Source organism: Numenius arquata, chromosome 9, assembly GCF_964106895.1.
Source record: "Numenius arquata chromosome 9, bNumArq3.hap1.1, whole genome shotgun sequence".
In the NCBI taxonomy this organism is placed as follows: Eukaryota; Metazoa; Chordata; class Aves; order Charadriiformes; family Scolopacidae; genus Numenius; species Numenius arquata.
In genome coordinates, this window is record NC_133584.1 from 37,097,541 (window position 1) to 37,110,493 (window position 12,953).

Sequence of the window (12,953 nt, forward strand, 5' to 3'; positions counted from 1 at the left end):
TTTCAGGAGGATCTGCTCCATGATCTTGCCAGGCACAGAGGTGAGACTGACCGGCCTGTAGTTTCCCGGGTCTTCTTTGTTTCCTTTTTTGAATATTGGAGTTATGTTCCCTTTTTTCCAGTCAGTGGGAACTTCACCAGACTGCCACGATTTCTCAAATATGATGGAGAGGGGCTTAGCAACTTCGTCCGCCAGTTCTCTCAGGACCCGTGGATGGATTTCATCAGGTCCCATGGACTTATGCACCTTCAGGTTCTTTAAGAGGTCTCGAACCTCGTCTTCTTGTACTGTGGGTGGTTCTTCATTCCCAGAGCCCCTGTTCTTGCCCTCCGTGACTTGGGCAGTGTGGTTAGGGCCCTTGCCAGTGAAGACTGAGGCAAAGAAGTCATTCAGTAGCTCAGCCTTATCCATATCCTGGGTGACCAGGTCTCCCGTTTCCTTCCGGAGGGGACCCACAGCTTCCCTCGTCTTATTTTTATCCCTGATATATCTATAGAAGTTCTTCTTGTTATTTTTCACATCCCTGGCTAGATTTAGTTCTGCCTGGGCTTTCGCTTGCCTGATCAGGTTTCTGGTGACTCGGACAGCTTCTCTGTATTCTTCCCAGTCTACCTTTCCCTGCTTCCACCCTCTACAGGCCTCCTTTTTGGTCCTGAGTTTGTCCAGCAGTTCCTTGTTCATCCACGCCGGCCTACTGGCTATTTTGCCCGATTTTGCCACTCAAACCCAGTTTGTTCAATGACTTCTTGCCGCTACTTATACACTTAAGGGCTCTCTGGTTCTGTCTTTCTGGTGTTGCCAAGAGTTGTGGGAAAATGAAGAGAGCTTAGCCCTAACAGCGGGCAGCATATCTGTTCTGGGAAATGCCAGGAACAGCCTGCAGGTTCTGGTTTGATGGGGATGACAGGCTTGGATTCAGCTTTCCTCTGAACTAAACTTGAAGTATGCTGGGATGAGAGGTCCTACCGCACTTCTGTTTTGCCACTAGGCGTTCAAACTCTTGTACTGTGGCTTCACCAATACTTCCTTTAAGAAAAGGTCTGTTGTAGCAGCTAAAAGTACTTTGCAGACTTGACTGAGAAACATATGCTTGTCACCAACTGTAAAGTTGAAAAGTTGTCGTTTGAGGAAGGATGAGTCAGATTGGTGCCAGGTGCCAGTGAGACCTTGAAATGGAGGATTTCATGTTGGCTTATGTCACTTTATATTAAACTCAGTTGCACGTAAGTTGCACATTATGATCACTTAAATCTAGCTCCACTACTGAGAGGCTAGCAAGACAGCTGAACACATAAATATGTATATTATTTAAGCACCAAGTCAACCAAGTACCCTAAAACCAACTAATGCTCTTGTACTGGCAGTTTTAAGCTGGGCAAACTCAGGGCACTAGAACTCTTGCTGACGCCGATAGTTCCTTTGTAAGGAATTTCAACTAGTTTTTACCATCCAGAAAGGAAAAAAAAACAACGTTTTTCTGCAGCAGAGCATGTATTAATGAGAGTTGTTGCTGGAGCTGTTTCCCTCCTGCCCCACCGAGGCACCTGGGCTGCCCTGGCAGCTGCTGGGCACCGTCAGAAACTCGAGATGGAACCTTTGGCCGTGGTTGCCAGCTCCATGCCTGGCAAGCGTCCCTCCATGGCTGGGCCGTTTCGGGAGCCTGCGCACAGACCCCAGCCTTTGGCCAGGCAGAGCCCAGGCCCCTGCTACCCCTGGCCGAGGGGCTGCGGCCCAGGCCTCTCCCCCGGTCACCCCATCGCTGTGACCCCATGGCCGCCTCAAAGGCCTTCTCCAGCTCCCTCCCGCCCCGGCCGCCGTGTCCCTCCTCTGAGGGGCGGCCGCCATGCTCGAAGCCAGCCCAGCGGAAAACAGCCCGCTTCACAAAACTTTGGGGACATGGCCGAGGTGGCTTTTCCCTCAGCTACGCTCGTCGGGCTGAGGGAAGCCGTTTATCTGCGGGCAGCCGCCCCCCGCGCCCCCCGCTGCCGCCGGCCGGCCTGAGAGAGAGCGGGGGCGGGCAGCGGGTAGGCGGACTGGCCCGGCCCGGCCCGGCCCGGCCGCTGAGGGGAGGAGCGGGCCGGGGGCGGGCCGGGCGGTGAGGGCAGTCTGCAGGGAGCTATCGGTCGGCGGTGCGGCCCGGGCGGAGGGTACTGGCGGCGGCGGGCTGGGGCGCGGGAGGCGGAGTGGGGAGGGCCGGCGGCCGGTCCCGGCCCGGCGGAGAGTGTTATGCTGCGAAGCGGGGCGGGCGGGGGCCGGGGGCGGCCGGGCGGGGGCCGTGCCGGGAAGGGTAAAGGCGAGGGGTGCGACGGACCGGTCTTGGCTTGAGGAACCTGCTTGAGCGTCCTGCGGGGTGTTTGTTGCGGGGGTCACCCCCCGCTCGCTCCCCTGCAGCCCGGCGGGGTGGGTGTGCTTAGAGGGGGGGGGCTCAGGCTGGGATCAGCTGGGAACCTGAAGAGGAGTTGCTGTCGGGAGTTAAAAGCTTGTCCTGGTTTGAGGAATCTTAAAATCTCTCGGGGGGGAGAGGGGGCGGGAATTTGCCTTTCGCCTGCTTCAAACGCTCCTCCGAGCCCGGGTGGTGGGAGGGAGGCTTCTTGGATCCAGACTTGGCCCGAGTCTCCGTGGAAGCCAGAGGCCGGAGAGCGGTCAGGGTCCTAAGATGTTTTGGGGAGGCGGCCGGGCTGGAGGCAGCGCGGGGCCTGTGCCGTAAGGTCATTCCGCTGGAGCAGCCCCGGGCGAGCGGGGTTCGGGGAACAGGGAGTTGCAGGGATCTACTTGGGGGTCCACATCCAATTAGGAAGAAAGTCTAAGATTTTGCAGCGGAACATGAGCTTCCTGTTAAGTGCACTTACCTGTTTCTCGCTGGAAATCCGGCGCCTGAATTGTTTTGGACAAAATAGCAAGATTTTTTTTTTAATACAACGGTCACAGCGGGAGCCGCCACTCTGACAGCTGCCTGGCTGAGGTCTGAGGAAGGTCCGATACGCTGGAACATCAAGAAAGCTTGTGATTTTCAGGTCTGTTATTGCTACTCAAGAAAGGTAATTTACCAACTTTGCTACTCTTTCATGACTTGCTGCTTTACAAAGGGGTATCCATTGCAGAGCAGTAACGGAGTCACCAAAGTGCTTTGCAACCCAGTGTAAGCTTTCAGCCTAAACCCTGAAGTCTGTCTTTAAGGGGTGCGGTTCCAGAAAAACGCGAGCTTTTTCTTACCTGCACAAAAAGCCTCAGCTTTGGCCAATTCCCACAAGGAACTGTCATGGACAGGTTATGTTGATACCTGGACTTTTTTCCACTGACACTTGCTCTGCTCTTCAGCTTTCCCAGCTGTTTGGAGTGGAGCACTGAGCTGACAATGGTAAGCAGAGCTCTGGCTGGGCTGATTTTTAGCTCTACCTCTGCTTTTGGGAGAGGTCAGGGAAGTTTGCTCTTTCTGCTTATGCTAGGCTGTCCTTGTAGTGTGTTTCCCAGCCCAGATCCCCCGTGCTGGAGGTTAGAGTGGTCTGTGAGGGACCAAGTGCAGTTCTCCTCTGTGATGGAGTGGACTTGAGACCGTCATCTACTTACCGAGCACTAGGGAATGAAATATTTTTGAAGTATGGAAAGTTGAGAGCTCTTTCACTGGGTACAGTGTAACTCACACACTCATGGGAACTGGAAATGGAGCACAGGTTGTGGTCTTCTGTGTGCAGGGCCTGCTAAGGTAGCTGTGATAAGGTACTTCTCTAAAGATGCCTTGTTTATGTGCCCTATTGCTGTGCAGGTATTAAGAATCTAGCTAGGCATCCAGCAGGTCGAGACTAGATGCCAACTCTAAACTGTCAAGACATAATGAAGTCTTTATGAAAAAACACATATTTATGTATCAGGAAAACTTTGTTGCAAGAGGCTGAGGTGCCTGGGGATGTAGGCATTGCCAGGGCTAGGTGGAAGCTGAGCAGTTTTGAAGACCTGTGTTTGGACTGGGGCACCTGAGTCCGGCCCCTAGTAGAGCAATGGCTGTTTGCTATATAGGGCCTATTGAAGATACCACCCAACACAAAGGAATCCAGGGGAGAAGGCCAGGGATGTAGTTTCCCATCTCACTGTTGTACTGTTCATGCCTCTTCATTGACACCTTAGGGATTATGGCCAAAGTTTCCTCTTTGTGGCTCAATTACATACTGTGAAATCTATGCAAGAATAAGTAAGCCTTCCTGTAAGCAGATAGAACCTTGGCTTAACGATGAAGCACTCTGTTAGTCTGTGACTCTGTCCTCTTGTTAAATCTGCTTCGTTCTTCTGGGACCTGTTAGTGACAAGAGTACAGTGTTAGCTTTGTTTCCAGCCCCAGCTCACATCAGCTGCTGAGTTCATACTATGGCATGTGACCGCACTGGTTTGTGAAATCTGAAAGGACGAAGTGTTTCATCCCGGTACCGTCATCCGGTGGACTGACTTCAGCTCCCTGCTGCTGGGGGCATTGACCAGACCTTATCTGCCCAACAGAGGTCAAGGTCTCAGGTTTCTTGGTTTTGATTTTAAAGTTAAGTTTCCAGGGCAAATAGGATATAAATCCATGTGACAGTTTAAGTGTTGTTCATAAAATTGGAATAGGTCTTAAGTTGACCCGCATTCTCTATAATGGAGATATTGTGATTTAGTTAATGGTCAAAACAGAACTAACTAAACATGGAAGTCAGTAGGCCTGGTAAAATATATACTGGAACGTATATTGCTGTTATGAGCTCGTATTTGTGAAGGCACAGGAACACGGGGCTCTGACATGTCATAAGGAGAGAGGTGAAAATAACGCTGGTGTCTCCGGATTGGTGTTCTTGTGAAGCAATTCCTTTAACATAGTACATTTTCAAGTCTGGTATGACATGGATGCTGTCACAAAACCCAACACCTACTGAAGAGATTGCATCACTCCAAGGTTAAAAATGTATTTATTCAGGAATACTGTGCAATTCTGCTTTTGGTTGCTGTCATGAGCTCTTAAAGCTATGTTAATATTTTTAAAGATATTTATATGATCTAGTAGATGCTTACTACATTCTGGTGTGATTCTTTTTTCAATTACTGCATATTCTGGTAGTGTGTACTTCTTTTTTTCCACTAATCCACAGGAAACTTGGTTGCATCAAGCCCAAGTACCTAGGCCTTGATTGCCTTTCTACTTTCACATTCATCCACCTGCATTTAGTAGTTTGAAGTGGAACATTTAAAATGCTAATTTAAAAAATGCCTCCCTATAGGGTCATCCTCTTGAATTTATCAGGAAACAAGAACTCTGAAATCATGGCGGGGAAACCCAAGCTGCACTACACCAAGGGAAGGGGGAAGATGGAGTCCATCCGATGGCTGTTAGCAGCAGCCGGGGTTGAGGTTTGTACCTTTTTTTATGAAGTGATCAGATTAATCTGTGATTAAAATAGGTGTTCTTTGGAAAGGTTTCCCAATTACATCTATGCTTAGAGATATACACAACATCACATATTGTGATGTGGAATGTTTAGATTCAGTGATACACTCTGGCATGTTGCATTTAATGTATTCCTTGAGCAATAGTCGTGCAGTAACAGGATTTTAACATACAAACAGAATTGTTCAGTGCTGGTTTTGAAACACGCTTTCATCTGAGATCTTACACAGTTTCGGTCTGTAGGAACAATTTATCTGACTTTTTTTCGGAATGCTTATTGCTTCCTTCTGTCTCATGATGGTTTCCCACTGAAAGACCATGCCTAGCGCGTGAAAAAACTTTAGAACACTATCTCCAAACAAAGTGCTTTTCATTCTTTGGGTCAGGACCTGAGTAGGATAAATCAGCAGAGCTGCCCTGAAGGCAGTGGGGGAGCAATCTAGATTCCCATCAGGTGAAAACCATCCTAAGGCGTCTTAATTTCTACATTCAGTTTTGGTTTGAATACGGTGCTTTGAAACTATTTTTTCAGAAACTATTTATACTCCATTGGAAATAAAAGGCTTTTTTAATGGTGCTCACTCGTGAAAGCTGCTGACAGAGAAGCTGCAGAGCACGAGTGCCAAGGAAACAAAGACCTTGACCTGATTCAAATGTCCTTCTCATTTAAAAAAAAAAAAAAAAAAAAAATCCAGCAGGGGGAAAGAGGTAGATAAATGCGTAACAGAGGCATAACCTATTAAAAATTTCTCAAAATTTCACACGGCATTAGCTGCTTTTAAGTGAATGATCTGGTGTCTGTTAATTGTTCATGCAGGAAAGTAGACTGGTCTTTATAGTGAAGAAGCTTTTTCTGAAGCGTAAAACATTGTCCATTACTGTAGGGCTGGGGGCACTACAGTCCTGGGTTATTTGCTGGAGCAGAAATGAAGAATAGGAGCAGGGGGTCAACACAATCATGAGAAGAATGTGGAATAGTGTGGAGAAGTGGAGTCAAACTTCCAGGCTCCCTTCCACTTCTCCATTGCCTTTGGAGCGACACGTTGTTTTCTTTTGTTACTTTTCAGTTTGAGGAAGAATTCATAGAAACAAAGGAAGACCTAGAAAAATTACGCAATGGTGAGTCTGTAAATTCTACCCTAACCATAAATTAACGCCAATATAACAAAAGGACAACTGGTGAGATTTTTGTAAGACTTCCAATACAGTGTGACCTGTAAAGAGGAGATTTGAGAGACCTGCTTGCTTGCAAATGCTTTCATCCCTCAGAATTGGAAATGTCTTGATGTGTTACCGGGTCCGATTCATTGTAGTACTGCAGCAGTCCGAGTAGTTTGGTGCTTTTTCTCCCCTAGATGGAGTCCTGCTGTTCCAGCAAGTGCCCATGGTGGAGATCGATGGGATGAAGATGGTGCAGACCAGAGCCATCCTCAGCTACATAGCAGCAAAGTACAACCTCTACGGAAAGGACCTGAAGGAGAGAGCCTGGTATGGTAACATACTGTGCATACTGGCCTTGCTAATACTCTTCCATGATTTTTAATATTCATGAGAATAATATGGCTGTGAAATAGCTGCATGTAAAGGTGCGTATGCAGCTGCCAGTGTTTTTTTCCCTTACATCCAGGGATTGGGTGAATGGACTTTGTGACTGATCAATGATTGTTAATTGTCAACATAGTGAGAATGTTATCGCCACTTTCGGGCTCGTTTGATTTCACAGAGATCAAAAGTGCAATAAGTTCCTGGGCAACTGCAGGACCTTAGTACAATAATAAAGGCTAAGTGTGCCTTTTATTTTTCTCTTTAAACTGGAAAGCAGTAGGAAAAGCTACAGATGCCTGAAAAAAAAAGTAGTGTAAAAAGGAAATTTGAACACTTAAAGACACTTAATTTTTTTTCAGGCAGCTGTAGTTTTTCCTAGCTTTCATAGCTGATTTAATAAAAAGACATGTTCAGTGGCTTAATGCTACTGGAAGTTAAACCAATATTTTCCTAACATTACTTTACGGTGTGATCTGTGGATACTTTCCATTGTCATAATTAAAGATCAATGCAAAAGCAAAAATCCTTGTTTGAAAAAAAAAAAAAAATCATGCAAAAATTCAATTAAGTCCTTAGCCTGACTACCACTTACTGTAAAGGGTTTATTCAGTGGTAACAGAGGAGCAGCTCTGGAGATTGTGGTGATTATTATGGACCAGCACATCTGAACTGGCAATTGACAGTCATTTGTTGCTGGGATGCTTTCACGATTAGACCTCAAAATTATTTTTTTTTTTCTCTAGCATGGTTTGCATATCTGGTCTTTTCTCCCACAGCATAGATTAACAGGTTATCAATGGAAAACAGTGTGAACTCCACTTTAAATATGTTAGTTGCAGACTCTTACTTAGACATTTTTTGTTGCAGACACTGTGAGCCTGTTCAGAAAGAACTGTGCTTTGAAACAAACTGACCTTGAATCAAAATGGAAGAACAAGATAACAAACTAGTATCTTATGTCATACTAATAAGCATTTTACTAGGAGAATACAGCATTGCATTTCAGGAAAATAACCAAAAAGGAATGTTCAAATGATAAATGTTAAATAAAAATGTTTGTTTCAGGATTGATATGTACGTGGAGGGAACTACAGACCTGATGGGAATGATCATGTATCTCCCTTTTCAACCAGCTGACACAAAAGAAAAGAATCTTGCCTTAATCATTGAACGAGCTACAACCAGGTACTTTCCTGTTTATGAAAAGGTAAGTGATAAATCACCAGTACTCCACAAAGACAGTAAAGCGGGGTACAGGTTCCCCCTCAACCCACTCCCCTGGCCCCACACACCTACCTTCCAGAAGGCCAAGTCTCAGTACAACTCTGCAACTGTATGATGGAGCCGGTATTCAGCAATGTGAAAAGAGGGCCACAAGATAATATTTGGCTGGTTTCAGTACTGAGCATTTTTGCTGTCTTCTTTAAAACTCCTCAAAGAGCAGATCCTACCCTTTAAACCTAGCTTAGTGGGTGACAGCTCCTGGCATTTTGCATAAATGCACCATTTAAATACCTGTGCCAGCTTTCCAAACTTATTGCCTGAAAGTCTATATACCCTTGCTGTTCAAAGTTAAATATAATTGTGCTTTATCATTAAGACCTAATTCTGTGATCATTCTCAAACCCATTGCTTAAATATATTATACTTACAGACTATTACTGTCTTTTTCTGAATTTGGGCTATTTGGCCATCCTTGGGTGTACACAAAGAGGCTCTGCAAACAGGATGTATCTAGCTTAAACGCATAAAACAATTTACTGGCCAGAGTGCACTAAAGAGTTAGCCACTAATGAGCTATGAGGTAAAGCATTGGTACGCTTGCCACCCCCAGAGAGCACATGAAGAGTCTTTCTTGGCCAGGCAAAAGCTGCTCAGGAGGGGACGGGTTGTTCTTTGTTTCTCCCTGGAATCCAGCCTGGATGTTACCGAGTTGCCATTTTCCACCAACTTGCTGTTTGTTCTGTTGTTTTGTTTTTCCCTTTAGGATATTTTAGTACTTTCTTTTGTGTTAACATTTTCCTGTTTGAGTTGAACCAGCTGTGACCCACATCTCACTATCCTATTTCTGTTTGTAACTTTACCTTTTGTACCTTGTATGGTTGTACTAAAAAGACTTTCTCGGAGTGCTTTTTTCAGAGCGTGTCAGTCTCCTCAGAAGCCTCTGCCAAGGGTACAAAGCTGCGTTGTTTCAAAGCTGAGCCAGGTTTCTAGCTTGAATCCTTGGTTCACAGGCAGCTGAAATGCATTCAAAAAATACAGGACTTGATGCAATTTCATGTGCCTCTTTATCAGATCCTTAAATTGCACAAGCGAAACCCACAAAGGCTGCCCTTTGAAAGAATAAATTGCACATAAACAACATAAACCAGCACCCCTGTAATCAGAGTTCATATAGCTCCACTGCCATAGCAGTGCAAGGCTGTGCTGACAGAGATTGATGGCACACACTAATCTTTCAAAGATTTGAAGCCTGATAACGTAAGTATTTAAGTTATTAAAAAATAAAAAAGCAAATTTAGACACCAGTATTCCCCGGACCTGTGCCCAGTTGGCATAAACTACTGTTATGATATGCTTTAGTGTGTGTGATCACTGGAGAAAAGTCTTTAAAACAATCCTTGTTCACTTACGGTAAAGACACAGCTAAACTTTTTCATGATTTTTAACTTAGTTAATTTTGTTAGAACGAGTCATAATTTTCATAATTTTCCTTCTGTACTGTCCTGGTTTCAGCCGAGAAAGAGTTAATTTTCTTTCCAGTGATTGCTGTGAAAGGAATGTCAATAATGTATATTGTTTTAGTTGTTGCTAAGGGATGTTTATACTTTTCAAGGACTCTTACCAGCTTCCCATAGCAGCTGAGATGGAGCCCAGGCGGCACAATGGAATGGCCAATGGAATATTCTGTGCCATAGGTGTCATGCTTAGTGTACAAATGGGGTTCGGCCGGGGGGTGGGAATCCGCCATCTCTGCTCGGGATGGGCCGGGCCACCAATTCACCGGGCGGTGAGAGTGACTTGTGTATTATTTTATCATTATAATTATTGTTATTTTCCTTTTCTGTTATTGTTTTATTGAACTGTCCTTAATCTCAACCCACTAGGGTGGTTTTTTTTCTCCTTTCCCCTCTTTTTCTCCCTCTTCTCCCCACCCTTCTGGGGGGAAGAGGAGGGTGAGCGAGTGGCTGCGAGGCCCTAGTTGGTGGCTGGGGGTTAAACCAGGACATGTACCAGCTTTAAGTTGTCCCTTGATTCAGCTTGGCAGGGTTTGCAGTCCCTGTGTTAAGCAATACTGACGGAAAATACCCCTAGCTCTGAGTGTTCACTTTAAAGTGACTTCACTTTTAGGGTGGCAAAAGGTAATATAGAGCACTGCAGGCAAGCCTGGTTCCCATGCTCTGTTTGGGACTGTCCATGTGGCTTTGATGGACAAGCGGTGGTGGACCTTGTTAGACCAGTATGGGGAATAACAACATGAAGGCATCAGCCTGTCTGTAATGAAATATCTAGATACAACTGTTACATCCTAGATGACTTTTTTTATTTGTTCATATTTTGTAGGCCTTAAAAGACCATGGGCATGATTATCTTGTTGGCAACAAATTAAGCTGGGCTGACATCCATCTGCTGGAAGCCATTTTAATGACAGAAGAATGTAAGCCTGATATACTGTCGGCATTCCCTCTGCTACAGGTTAGTAATCATCTGATCTCAGTATGGGATGTAACGTACAAACCTCGCTGCTCAGTTTTAAAGGCTGATTGACATTTAAATCTTTTGAATCTTGAATCTTTTCTCTGGTCTACATCTGTTGACTAAGCAAGCTGGACAGATGCGCGCTGCCCTGCCCCCAGAGCTGCTGGAGCGGGCGCTCTCCTTTCATCCAGCTCTACCTTTCCCGGGTGTTCTCAGCTGGCAGGAATTCACTTACTGAAGTTTGCTCCTGTAACTGCTGCTTTCATGTCTTCAAACACAGCAGCGAGCATCAGGAGGGGAAGGCTGTGGCCTGTCATGTCTGCAGTTCCTGTCCTCCTGGTTTTGCTAGCAAAAATTATATTTTGAAGAAATCACATACAAGAGCTGCTGAGTTTCTTATGTCTTGTCTTCCATGGTGCTTTGCACTGAGGTATTCCTGTCCTTGCCTCTTTTTTTTTTTTTGTCCAAATATATCTGCAGGATTTGGTTCGGGTTGTGGTTTTTGCTTTTTCTTTTTTTTTTTTCTTTTTTCTTCCACCTTTACCAGATGAAAACTCTTAATATTAATTTCTCCCATCCCCATCTGGGAAGCTAAGGTAAACTTTATAGCACCAGCGCTGCTGATAAGAATATTCATACCTGGATTTTCCAGAAAGACTAATATGTTATAGGTACGGTTTTGTTATAGGTATGGTTTTGCCCCATCTTTTTTTTTTTTTTTAATGGAAAATGCTAAGTGCTGAGCTGGCTATAAGGAGCTACTACCTTTCTCTGTCTGAGAAGTAAAAATCCAAGTCGCCTGATTTTTAAGCTATAAAGGTTGGAATTATCATTTCCTGACTCTCATTGGCTTTACTGCTGCTTCTTGCAGGCTTTTAAAGGAAGAATAAGCAACATTCCAACAATCAAAAAATTCTTGCAGCCTGGCAGCCAGAGGAAGCCACCAACAGATGAGAAGTTTGTTGCCGTTGTGAGGAAAATATTCAATATCTAATCATGTGGCTGCTGAAGATAACACACCTGCAGTATGTTACCAGAGCTGTGCCTTCCAGTTTACTAGAGTGTACACTGCACAGATGTATTCTATAGCTTGGATCGTAGAGCCAGTCACACGGTAATTGTTGAAACAGAATACGCTTTTAAATTAGAGTAAAAGGCTGATTTGGACCTGTTGAGTCCAGAAAATGGTATTTCATGGAATAATTACATGAAATAAAATACGATCATACTTTGTGTTTGTTGATTTACAGTACGTGCCTGGGAGGATAAAATGTTTCAGCTGTAGCTTTCGGAGGAGTATAGAAAACACACACACACACACGCCCCACCCTGCTTTATAAACTGCAGGAGAGAAGAGCCACTCCATAAAACTGGAGAACTCATATAAAATCAGGCCTAGAATTTTCTGGTTTTGCTTTCTAGGTGGTCTCCGAGACCAAAGTTCACTGTCCCCCTGCTGCATTTCACTGCTGTCTCTGTACTTCAGACCTGCAGTTTAAAAGAGAAATAAATACGTATTTTAAAAATGAAAAAAAAATATTAAAACTCACGATCCTCGTAAGTTTATGGGCAAAAGTGAGAAACTTGTTTAATCCCCATATGAATCTCTTAGAAGAGATTTTGTTCACTGAAAGATCAAAGCACATGTGTTTAATGAGCCTGGTGTGGGTTTCATCCATTGAAACCATCAATTCTCTTGCTCTTCTTTTTGCTTGCTTGGTCACAGTGAGGAAAATGCTGCCTGAGTGGTATTTTCTAAGATTTTTTACCTTCTCCAGTCACTTCCCAAGCAGTTGTAAAGAGAACTGCATTGGCTACTTACCTTTTCAGTAAAAGAGTTAGTTTTATCTCAACAGCGTTTAAAGCATTCGCTACTATTTCAGATTCTTCACCCTAATTTCATGGGAACCATCACTGTCGCCTTTAAGAACAGTGCCATAAACCATTCTTCCTTGCAGTCAGTTGGTTTTTTTTCACTAGGACTCAAGCTGATGAGGCAGAGAAAACAGTCACCCAGTATATACAGAACTGCTGCCCACCAGAGTTAACCCCTTCTCTGACTTGTGCATAAGAAAAGCCACGTAATGTATCTATCTCAGAGGTACAAACCAGAAACACCCCAGTCACCTCAGCACTGCCCAGATCAGCTCCTGAGAGTTTTACGTTAAAATGACCTGGGCAGCTGGAAGCAGTAGTTTGCCAAGGCCACCATAGTATTCAAGTTTCATGGAGCTACACTTCTGTTCCAAACAAGCGCCATGATTGCTGAACCGTCACAGAGCCTGACGCAGGACATCACCTT

General features: G+C 44.8%; 1 protein-coding gene across 6 annotated transcripts; it reads left to right on the forward strand.

The window, feature by feature from the left end:
* Positions 1-2,064: 2,064 nt before the first annotated feature.
* On the forward strand, positions 2,065-11,901 carry LOC141468692 (glutathione S-transferase). 6 transcript variants are annotated; one of them, XM_074153843.1, is made up of 8 exons: positions 2,065-2,129; positions 2,929-3,014; positions 5,241-5,370; positions 6,475-6,526; positions 6,763-6,895; positions 8,018-8,159; positions 10,517-10,648; positions 11,523-11,901. In XM_074153843.1, exons 3-8 carry the CDS (start codon positions 5,284-5,286, stop codon positions 11,643-11,645), a joined length of 669 nt encoding a protein of 222 aa, XP_074009944.1. In that variant the 5' UTR covers positions 2,065-2,129; positions 2,929-3,014; positions 5,241-5,283; the 3' UTR covers positions 11,646-11,901. The 6 variants fall into 6 exon arrangements, with proteins under 6 accessions (XP_074009944.1, XP_074009942.1, XP_074009945.1 ...); XM_074153841.1 differs by having other exon boundaries at positions 2,070-2,147; XM_074153844.1 differs by having other exon boundaries at positions 2,086-2,147; positions 2,929-3,038.
* The last annotated feature ends 1,052 nt before the right edge of the window (positions 11,902-12,953 follow it).

What these genes read in the sequence shown, in the direction of transcription:
- LOC141468692 (XM_074153843.1), top strand. Translation starts at nt 5,284, where the DNA reads ATGGCGGGGAAACCCAAGCTGCACTACACCAAGGGAAGGGGGAAGATG. An exon ending in TAGCAGCAGCCGGGGTTGAG is followed by an intron (nt 5,371 to 6,474) that starts GTTTGTACCTTT and finishes GTTACTTTTCAG; the next exon opens with TTTGAGGAAGAATTCATAGA. An exon ending in GACCTGAAGGAGAGAGCCTG is followed by an intron (nt 6,896 to 8,017) that starts GTATGGTAACAT and finishes TGTTTGTTTCAG; the next exon opens with GATTGATATGTACGTGGAGG.